Here is a 12012-nt window from a genome sequence, read left to right as displayed (position 1 = left end):
TTGAGGATTATTGTGAGTGTTAAACTTCAATGCATACTACACGTGGCATAATTCATCTTGTATGCATTCCAGTGTAGTAACTTGTGAATATTGACTAATTCACTATTTATGTTGGTATTTGTTTTGCTCTGATCTATTTCATTGTTTATCAGCTATGATCTAGAGGCCAACATTTCTGGTTATTCTTGAATCACTGTAGGATGTATGGTGAAGGTTTCCTCACACCCTGGACTGAATTTTAAGATTTTGTGATCTAAGGTGAATTTAAAAAAAATTGCCTTTGATCGGCTGAGACTCTCCAGCATTTTACTGCATTGTATAAAATGTTCAAAGATGGTCTTTCAAGACTGCGTAAGACTATGTGAAAAACATAGGGTAAATATATTTAAAGCTATTTGAAATATCAATGCAGATGATGTTTCTAACCAATAGTGAATATTTGTGCCTTAATTTCTTGGCACTCAACTATCTGTTTGAATACTTTGTTCGCAAAATTGAATTTTTATTCCATACATTCTCATTAAAAGTAGATGTATAAAAAAGAGTAGCATTTAGTGTTTGGTAGTACAGTTAAAATCCCCAGTATCTGGCACCTGCAGGGATCGTGGATGCCAGATATGTGAACTTACCGGTTAACTGAGATATACGCTCACAATGCCTAACTAATATACAGGTAGTCCCCTACATACAATGGGATTTAGTTTTGCGGCTCTCATTTTAAGGTGAAATTGTTTTAAGATGGAGTCCACCTGTACAGGTAGTTTTCTGAACCGTTCCTGCTGGGAGTCCAGCATTCCCATTCCTGCCAGGAACCCGAGATGGTGTCTGGTAACTAGGGGCAGCAGGGTCACTTCACAACATATGCTGTGATTTGGAATGCATGCACAGATTGCCGCCGCGCGTGTGCTCTCTCTTCCGCCCCCACAGCAATGGAAATCTGCACATGCGTTCCAAATCAGTTTTTTTTTAAAAAACACATTGGGTCTGACAAAGCAGGACTGGGAAGTGATCAGTGTGTGCTGATTGGATGGAAGCGTTTCCTTCAGAGAAGGAAAAGCAACCACGTTGATATAGGTAGACCCCAACTTGCCTTTTATTCAAAATGGATTCTGATCATCATAACTTCAAAATATCGAACATCGAGGTCTATCTGTACCTGCATTAAGAATACACAGTTTAAAAGTGCAAAATGCAAAGTAATTTGAAGAAAAAAATCATTATTGTTGTCCTTATTATGTAAAGTTCACTGCAATCAGATAATTCCCAAGAGGTGGTCACGTGATGGAGTAGTGGCTAGTTAGGGAGAAACAGCCCTCCACAGAGAAAGATGGCAAAAAGGGTAGAAAAACAAGGCAGAGAAGTAAAACAAAGTTGCAAGATAAAAAATATAAGAACCTTAAGATGGCTCCAAAGAAGTAAAAGACTACACTGGCAAGCAAATAAGTGAAGAAATCGCGGGGGTAAAAAAGAGGAAGGTCTCCCGAAGAGGATGGCCCGAGCTGTGAAACTGGTTAATGGACAGCTCGGGGGTGACGTCCCCCGGGGCGGTATAGAATGCTGGTGTGCGGAGCCAGAAAAAAAATGCCAGCACGCATGCACGGTACACATAATAGAGGATGCCAAAGGAATGGTCGCCCACAGCAAGGTCCTGACTCTATAATGGGAAAAGACAATGATAGAAGCAAGATCAACACGAAGCCAAGAAATGGAGCAAGAAAAAGATCAAGAGGAAGATAAAGACATACAAGAAAAATATAAGGTTTAAAAAAAAAACACAGATAGCAGATGAGGAATATTTTGACAGTCAAAGATTTTAATGGAAACAAAAGTGGCTGAGTTCAGAACTATTCTTTAAAATACAAGAGACATGTAAAAATACAAAGGATGGAGAATGCGTAGGCAGAAATGAGAAAGCGAAGTGATGAAGTGGAAGACAGTGATAGACGTGGAGATGGAGGTGACTGAGTTAAGAGAAACATTGGAAGATAGAGATAAGGAGATTAAGAAGACACATGACTTAATGGCCCAGAAAACTGACATTTTAGAGAATTTTAGCAGTCGTAATAACATAAAAATAGTGGGCCTGAAAGAAGGTGAAGAAGGGGCAGATATAAAAGGATTTATAAAAAGACTGATCCCACAGATCTTGGGAGTAGAAGAACTCCAAGAAGAAATGGAAATTGAAAGAGCCCACAGAGCATTGGTGCCAAAGCTGTAGCTACAGCAAAAACTGCATTTCATACTAATAAAACTACTGCAATATACAACAAAAGAGAAAAAGTTTTTTAAAAAATCCAGATTATAAGATTCGTGCTTTTAAAGAAGCGTAAGGAGTTTAATTTAACGAAAACTACTATGGAAATAAAGTTTATAACTTTGTGTTACAGTATCCAGCATGTTGAAGATATTCATCCCTGTTGGGCAAAATAGACTGTTTTCAGATCCAGAAGAAGCTTGTCTCTTTGAAAACCAATTGCCAAATAAGCAACAAGTGTAAAGAAAACAATAAAAGGATTGTTAAGATATATATATAAGTTTGAATGTTAATAGTTTGAATACACATTTTTAAGAAAAAAAGAGTGGGGCGGGATAAAAAGCTTTGTTATATTTTTAAGAATATTATATAGTGATTCCTCTGGGGGAGGGGGAAGGATCTGTCCACTGTGAAATCTGTTGATCTTTGCGGTATACACTGCAACCCATGTAGAAAAGGGAGTTGTGGTTGTCTTGCAAGGTAGCAAAGACAACTCATTAAAGGGGATTTAATGTGGTTTTCTTTAATATTATTCTTTTATATAGTTTGTTATTTTCCTACTAATTTTGTCATTGCATATAGTAAAGAGTAAGAACAATTTAGAGTGATTTTAGAAGGGAAATGGAGGGTTTTTTAAACTTTATTTATTCGTTCAAAATACAGATAATAAGTAACATATATAACAATAAGTAAAGCATGAACGTTATATTTTATATATATTTAAGAAAATAAACCCCCCCCCCCTCTTTCGGCCAACTCTCCTAAGGATAGCCATAAAGAAAAAATTTAAAAAATAAAAAAAAGTAAACCATACATATTAAAATCTAGTCAATATAAATATAAATGTAAATATTCTGAATATAACAACCACCTATTAATAAAAAAAACTATAATTATCTGTGAAACATATGTAATTTTTTTCCATTATTAAACAATATTTCATCTCATTATGCTAAAAGTCTCACATTTAATCATTTCAGGTAAAATCATATCTCTACCAAACACGTTTTACCAAAGATTGAACTTGATAAAAATACGCTTATGCTTAATCAGATTGTTTAAACCCTGAACATTAAAAGTAGCAAACTTCAACTTTGACATATCCACTAATATTACTAAAAACTAATAATATCAATATATAAAGACTCAGATCAACGTAAATAGGTCCTCCAATAGGAGAAAAAGAAACCACAAATTAAAGTCTAAATAAAATGAAAATTAAAAAAAATAAAAAGAGAAAACTCCCTCCAAAAAAAACTACCAAAAGGTAGTAATCCCTAAACAAAAGTTGGGTGTGGATCACCCACCAGTGGCTGATGACTAGTAGAACATAGAGCAAATTTCTCCCTCCCCAGCCAAACAAAGAATAACAAGATATCATAATGACTTAAAAAGAAAATAAAAAGAAAAAATTCTTCTATTCATCCAAGATATTCCAGACTCAGCGACCCCATTTCAAGGAAACAGACTCTTTCCATTGCCATTTCTCCCATTTCTGCAGTTTCTTCCATTTCCAGAACAACCAGATTTTTCTTTAGGAGACAATGGTGGGCTACGTCTTTGTCCTCTTACATCTGGCAAAGAGTCAGCAAAACTCATTGCTTCACACTCATTCTCAAAAAACCGAGATTGAAAGTCTCCACAAAACACCTTCAACACTGCCGGATAGCAAAAAGTAGACTTATAACCTTTACGCCACAAAACTTCTTTAACTGGATTAAATCGACGCCGACACTGAATAACCTCTTGACTCAAATCAGGATAGAAAAAAACTCTACTATTCTGAATCATTAACGGAGCTTGTCATTGTCTCACGTTTTGCACTGCTAAACGAAGTATCGTTTCTCTGTCCAAATAATTCAAACATCGAATTATCACGGGTCTCGGTGGTTGACCAGGCAGAGGTCTTTTTCTTAAGGCTCTATGAGCTCTTTCCAATACCAGACCTCCAGAGAAAAATTCCTGCCCCAGTATTTGTGGAATCCATTCGGTAAAAAAACAAAGAGGATCTTGTTCTTCCATACCTTCTGGCAAACCAACAATCTTCACATTATTCCTTCTACTTTGATTCTCCAAATAATCTACTTTCCTCTCTAACCCTCTCACGTTCTCGCAATTCTTTAACGGATTCTTCCACCTCCAGCACTTTTTCTGTATTAGAAGCCACTTGTTGTTGACGTTTCAAAAAAGCAGCCTGAAATTGTTTAAAATCCTCACAAGATGCTTCCACACGTATTTTAACTGTATCCAGTTCCAAACTGAGCCTCTGAGACATTTCATTCAGCATAGGCTGAATAATAAGGCTTAGCTGTTTACATTGTAATTCAGAAAAGCTCAGCCCTGCTTTCTCTTGCGAGGTGGCAGAACCAGGTAACTGCAGCTCCTGCTGCATCTCAACAACAGGCAGTTTAACAGTTTTACTGCGGGGCTGGACTCCCAGCGACGGCACCCCGACTTCCTCAGGGAGCCGTTCCTCAGAGATGCTGTTCTCCCCCACAACCCATTGTTGCTTCAAAAACTCACAAAAAAGACCAGATTGGAGTATATCCTGGGGTATTTCAAGCAATGGAGTCGTCTTCTTGCGTGCCCCCTCCGTTAAAGTCTGCAGGCTGCCAGGATCCACATCAGGGGCACACGCACCTTCCTCCTGAGAACGGGTAATTCCAGCAATGTCCTTCTCCTGGTGAGTAGTAGTCATTTTTTCAGATCCCACAGGCAATCTCTGTGGTTTAGGCTTGAAAGAAAGCAAACTTGAAGTTGTAGCAGACTGTTTAGGCTCTAAATCTTCAACACTCCGAAAATGTAGTTTCTTCTGTACTTGAGGTTTAATCTTTTTACCATTAATAGCCATAACAATTCCTTGATACTTTAAACTAAGTTTTAAAAAATTTAAACCTGAAAACAGAGTTAAAAACGGGTTCATAAAAGTCTGGCCAGAGAGGTCGAGATTACACGTCTAGACTCTACGCCATCTTGCCACGCCCCCCATGGAGGGGTTGAAGAGGTGGAATAGAAGTGAAAATGGATGGATAAGATGAATACATGGAAATATGGAAATGGCATTCACAATCAAATTAAGAAAAAAAAGGTTACACTAAAAAGGGAGAAAATAGACAGCATTTATACAAGAAACACAATTAGCTGTGTTAAAACATTGCAAACTGAAGAGAGACTGGGTAGGGCACATAGTTGCATGATCATACAATTCAAAAGCCAGGGGAGTTGCTGTATTAGTTAATAAGAATTTTCCAATTAAGATAAGGAAATTAATAACAGACCCAGCAGGTAGATACATAGTGATGTTGTGCCAGATTTATTCAGAACCTTGGAACTTGTTGAACATTTATGCGCCTAATGAAGATGACCAGGAATTTATGCAGGATATTTTTAAAGATAGCAGATACACAGGGACACATTTTACTAGGGGGCAATTTTAATTTTAACCTTGACCCATCCATAGATAAAATTGGAAATACTATTATTAAAAAATAAAGCAGCTATATTTACATTGAACTCAATGCATTGATATGAAGATAGTTGATGTATGGTGAAAACAACATCCAAAATAAAGAGATCATTCATATTCAAACAGACAACTTATTCTAGGATTGATGTGTTCTTTTTGCCTCTGATTCAAGGGAGTTCGAAAGACTGAATTTAAGGCAAGACTTTATCAGACCATTCACCCTTGTTATTGATAATTGGTTTAGAGGATATTCGGCCAAAAACCTATAGATGGAGGTTAAACCCCATATTGTTAAAAAGACAAGACTTTTGGGAATACATAGAATAACAAATTAAAATATATTTCAAGACAAATGCAAATTCTGTAACAGACAAATTTATATTACGGGACGCAATGAAGGCTTTATTAGGGGACAATACAGAAAGATTTAATGAGAAGGGAAGATAGAGAAAAAGAGAGAATTAACAGAGAAAAAAAAATTAAAATATAGGTTGCAAACATACAAAGTGGAGAAAAATATGAAAATAAAGCAAAGATATTTGGCTTGGCAACTAAAAACAGAACGAACAACAAGGAAGGAGGATAAACGGATCTCATATAACCCATTAAAGATTAATGGAAATTTTTTTTTAAATTCTAAGCAATTGTATGAAACCAAAAACCCAGGGAAGAATGATAAAATAGATGAGTTTTTGTCAAACATTGAATTACCTCAATTACAATTGGTAGATCAAAATAAATTACTAAAGCCCCTGACATTTACAGAAATACATGATACACTAATGATTTTACCAAGTAATAAAGCAACAGGCGAAGATGGATTTCCCACAGAATTTTAAGGTATTCAATAATCTATTAATTCTGCCCCTCTTAGAGGTGATGAAACAGGAGGAACAGACCCAGAATTTGCCTGAATCATGTAAAATGGCAATAATCACAGTAATTCCAAAAGCAGGAAAAGACCCATTGTCACCAGCTTCATATGGACCAATATCTTTACTAAATACAGACTATAAATTAATTGCAAAATTACTAGCAAATAGATTAACAGATTGTGTACCGAATTGTGACGGTAGATCAGACAGCATTTTTTAAAGATAAAAGAGTGGCAGATTATGTCTGTAAATGTCTTTAATCCATACAGCACAAATAAATAAAACACCAACTGTGGAAGTAGCTCTTGATTCAGAGAAAGCTTTTGATAGAGTGGAATGGAGTTACAGAAATTCAAATTACCAGAATAATTTATTAATTGCATTGTATAGTGGACCTTTGGCAAAAGTGGTAACAAATGGATATGTTTCAGACCACTTTAAATTGAGTAGGTCAACAAGACAGGGATCCCATTATAACCATCCCTGTTTGCTTTGGCTATAGAACCATTGGCAGATCTCGTAAGGAAAGACCATTGGCAGATCTCGTAAGGAAAGACCATTGGCAGATCTCGTAAGGAAAGACCATTGGCAGATCTCGTAAGGAAAGACCATTGGCAGATCTGATAAGGAAAGAAACTTTGACAAAGGGAATAAAAGTAAAAGAGGAAGAATTTAAAATTGGCTTATTTGCGGATGATATAGTATATTTATCGGACCCAGATAAATCAATAAAAAGGTTATATACAAAATTGAAAGAATATGGGACAATATCAGGATGCAAGGTTAATACTGATAAAAATGAAGTGATGCCAATGAACGAAGTTGATTATACAAAATGTAAAAGGATACCCTCTTTTTAATGGCAATCACAGGCCATATGTTACCTAGGTATCAGGATAGATATTTAAATAATTTGTAGAAATTAAATTACCAACCGTTAATAAAGAAAATACAGGAAGACTTGGAGAAATGGAAAGATTTATCACCAATTCTAATAGGGAGAGAAAACTGCAAGATGAATGTATTTCCATGGCTTCAATACCTATTCCCTTGAAAATGGAATTTTAAATTGAAATTAAATAAATTAAAAAGTAGGTTACTATGGAAGGATAAAAAATTAACATGAGTGCATAAACAAATTTCAAAAACTATTGCAGGGCAGCACAGTTAAGATAGCTATCAGATTTTTATCAGATGGGAGAAAAACGTGATTGACTCAATAGAATTATATAAATTAGAATAAATGTTCAGGGACCTTTTCTCCTATAAATGGGATGAGAAATTGGTGCAACATAACAATCGACCAAAACAACATCATGTACTTAAAAATATGGAAGAGAATCATCTGGAGCGAAAGATGATAAATTATCAAATACCAAAAATGTTACTAATGCAAAACCGATTAATTCCTCTTACAATAGACAATTTATTTTTTAAGGAATGGGCAAGAAAAGGAATTAAAAGAATAAAATAAAGCTTTTTGGGAAATAATTTTTTGACATTTGAACAGTTAAAAAATAAATATGGAATATCATATGGTACAATATTTTCATATCAGTTTTTAAAACTTATAAGAAAAGTTGGGAACTAGTCTAAGATTACCTGAGAGGAGCTGCAATGAATATTTAATTACAGATACTGTGATAGTTTTTTTTAATTATCACAAACATGTATAGCAAATTGCAATACAAGGAAAATGATAAACCCAAACAAGGTTGGGGAAAAGATTTAAATATAAGAATGAAACATGGGAAAGGAACTATGTGTAGGGGCCATGATTAATACAATAAATACTCAGTTTTGTATGATACAATACAATTGGCTCCATTAGATTATATATTACACCTCAACGGTTAAAAGAATGGAATCCAACACTATTGGACAAATGTTTCAGTTGTAAACAAGAAATTGAGGCAAACAATACACGCAATTTGGACATGTATAAAAGTGAAAACCTTTTGGGAGGATTTAAACCAAATATTAAATAGAATTACAAAAAATAGGATACCAAAAGACCCAAAAATCTTCCTGTTAAACAACACAAAAAATAAAGAATTATGTCTAAAATTAGACAGGGTTCAAAAAAGATTTATGATTGTCCTTGCGGCAGCAGCAAAAAAGTGCATAATGATAACTTGGAAAACAGAAGCAACCTTAAAAATGCAACACTAATACATAGAAATGAACAAGTGTATTGCTTTAGAAAAAATTACCTACAATCTAAAAGAGAAATATACTCTATTTGAACAAATTTGGGAACCATACATAGTTTATTAGAAACCGTCAATTTCAGACCTCCATCTCTTGATGAGATAAGTTGCAAGCACAAAAGTAATTAAATGAAATATTGGACGACGCTATTTCTTCTCTTTTGTGTTCTTCTATCATTTATTTATTTCTTCCTTTTCATTTTCTGCTTTAAGTTATAGGGGGTGGGGAGAAAGGGGGAGGAAATGAAAATGTCATTGTGTATAATACTGAATATTTGTATATATTACTGACTGGGTTAACGGTGAAGTACTAAATTTAAAAAAAAATTATTTAAAAAAAAAAATCAGATAATTCCTATAACTGACAAAATTTAAATTCTAATCCCAATCACTGGCGCTGTTGTAGTGTTGCACGAACCATGCTGTCCTTATAATTAAAGTTTACAGATATAGTCTTACTGATATCTTCTTTGGCTTGGGTTTGCGGACGAAGATTTATGGAGGGATAAATGTCCACGTCAGTTGCAGGCTCGTTTGTGGCTGACAAGTCCGATGCGGGACAGGCAGACACGGTTGCAGCGGTTGCAGGGGAAAATTGGTGGGTTGGGGTTGGGTGTTGGGTTTTTCCTCCTTTGTCTTTTGTCAGTGAGGTGGGCTCTGCGGTCTTCTTCAAAGGAGGTTGCTGCCCGCCGAACTGTGAGGCGCCAAGATGCACGGTTTGAGGCGAGATCAGCCCACTGGCGGTGGTCAATGGGGCAGGCACCAAGAGATTTCTTTAGGCAGTCCTTGTACCTCTTCTTTGGTGCACCTCTGACACGATGGCCAGTGGAGAGCTCGCCATATAACACGATCTTGGGAAGGCGATGGTCCTCCATTCTGGAGACGTGACCTACTCAACGCAGTTGGATCTTCAACAGCGTGGATTCGATGCTGTTGGCCTCTGCCATCTCAAGTACTTCGATGTTAGGGATGAAGTCGCTCCAATGAATGTTGAGGATGGAGCGGAGACAACGCTGGTAGAGGACCCATGATTCAGAGCCGAACAGGAGTGTGGGTATGACAACGGCTCTGTATACACTTATCTTTGTGAGGTTTTTCAGTTGGTTGTTTTTCCAGACTCTTTTGTGTAGTCTTCCAAAGGCGCTATTTGCCTTGGCGAGTCTGTTGTCTATCTCGTTGTCGATCCTTGCATCTGATGAAATGGTGCAGCCGAGATAGATAAACTGGTTGACCGTTTTGAGTTTTGTGTGCCCGATGGAGATGTGGGGGGGCTGGTAGTCATGGTGGGGAGCTGGCTGATGGAGGACCTCAGTTTTCTTCAGGCTGACTTCCAGGCCAAACAGTTTGGCAGTTTCCGCAAAGCAGGACGTCAAGCACTGAAGAGCTGGCTCTGAATGGGCAACTAAAGCGGCATCGTCTGCAAAGAGTAGTTCTCGGACAAGTTGCTCTTGTGTCTTGGTGTGGGCTTGCAGGCGCCTCAGATTGAAGAGACTGCCATCCGTGCGGTACCGGATGTAAACAGCATCTTCATTGTTGAGGTCTTTCATGGCTTGTTTCAGCATCATGCTGAAGAAGATTGAAAAGAGGGTTGGTGCGAGAACGCAGCTATGCTTCACACCATTGTTAATGGAGAAGGGTTCAGAGAGCTCATTTCTGTATCTGACCCGACCTTGTTGGTTTTCGTGCAGTTGGATAACCATGTTGAGGAACTTTGGGGGGCATCCGAGGCGCTCTAGTATTTGCCAAAGCCCTTTCCTGCTCGCGGTGTCGAAGGCTTTGGTGAGGTCTTAATACTAATAAAGACTCATACTAGGCAGGGATAGGGAGGCACTTTGGGAGAGTTGCCCCAACAGTGAGTGGCATTGCCTGGCTCTTTAGGGTGGCACCTGTTTATTCAAACACAACTTTATTGAAACTTCATTGAGCTTCTGTGGGTGGGGCACAACCGGGGCACTCCGCTGGCTGAATGTTTGCTCCTATCTTACCAAAGGGTTGTGTGTTGCTTTGGAGAACATTTACTTTTACAGTTTGAAACCTTTATTGAAAATATTATTTAAATTTTATTTCCTCTGTTTTATTGGTTGGGTTGCTGGTTGCTTGAATTCCAGATACTTGGAATTTTTACTGTAATTCAAAAAAGGTTTTTAGCAATTTGTGGTTTTCATTGGAAGGGGACACAATACTTAAAGTAACAAATTAAATACTAGCAAGACAAAAATTGAAATGGATTTCTAGTAACTTTCCAAAGGGACAAGTAAAAATAATTGTATAGCACTACCACATTTAGTCAATGGACTGATATAAGAGTTGAATTGAGTTGAAATACTGTATGGGAAAAATTTTCATTACGATGCTGTGGGTTGGAAGAAAGGATGGTTCAACTGCTAAATGTTTAGACATTGGTAAGAAGAGGGACAGGAGCCACAATTTCACTTTACACATTTACTTTGTGAAAATAAAAAATGATGGCAGGAATGATTATCTTGGATTCTAGCTTTGTCTGCATTGCATGCTGAATTTTGAGTATCAAGTGTCCTGTCATTTCCATTCAGAATAAACTACAGGATTGTCAGAAAACAATAGGAGAATTGAAGCTGGAGCTACAGAAGGCCAATAACAAAGCTTGTAATACAGCTTATCTATTGAACCAGATGACTGAGAAGGTAAGAAATGTGTTAAAATTTCAACACTTCCTTGCATTTGGCCTATGTCCTTTAAACACTGAATTTCTTGGGCAGGATATGGAGTTTACTACCTAAGTGAATCCAGATTGGGTGTGTGGTTTATCAGATGGCATCCAAGACATTTGTAGCAAGGGTTAGATGGAGTCAAGCCTTCCATTTTGTATAATATTGTACCTTAGCAATTTTAGTTATATTTTGGTTTCTCTCATTAATTGTTCTTCCAAAAGCTGTTACAAGTGAAGCATCCTTTTAGACTTGCTAATGGAAAGACTTTAGATTATCCAGGTTGGCAGCAGAATGTCGAGCACCATCGCACTGGCACCTCTCAGGGCTCCACCCAGTCTTGTTCACGCTACTGACCCATGACTGCAACACCAGATCCAGCTCCAAAAGAGTCAGCAATCTTGCAGGTGATATGATAGTAGTTGGTCTCATCAGCAACAATGATGAGTCTCGTGATATAGTCTGAGAATAACAACCTGAATCTCCAGAAGAAGGAGATGATTGTGGACTTCAGGAGCAC

General features: G+C 37.1%; 1 protein-coding gene across 8 annotated transcripts in view; it reads left to right on the top strand.

The window, feature by feature from the left end:
• tsc1b (TSC complex subunit 1b) overlaps nucleotides 1-12012 on the top strand; it is a 62589-nt gene that overhangs the window by 33917 nt on the left and 16660 nt on the right. For all 8 annotated transcript variants that reach the window (XM_069919330.1, XM_069919358.1, XM_069919332.1 and 5 more), the window contains one exon: nucleotides 11358-11468. In XM_069919330.1, the coding sequence (XP_069775431.1) occupies nucleotides 11358-11468 (111 nt within the window). The remainder of the gene's footprint in view (nucleotides 1-11357; nucleotides 11469-12012) is intronic.

The sequence above is a fragment of the Narcine bancroftii genome, chromosome 1, assembly GCF_036971445.1.
Source record: "Narcine bancroftii isolate sNarBan1 chromosome 1, sNarBan1.hap1, whole genome shotgun sequence".
NCBI lineage: Eukaryota > Metazoa > Chordata > Chondrichthyes > Torpediniformes > Narcinidae > Narcine > Narcine bancroftii.
This window is presented reverse-complemented; position numbering and strand designations above follow the sequence as displayed.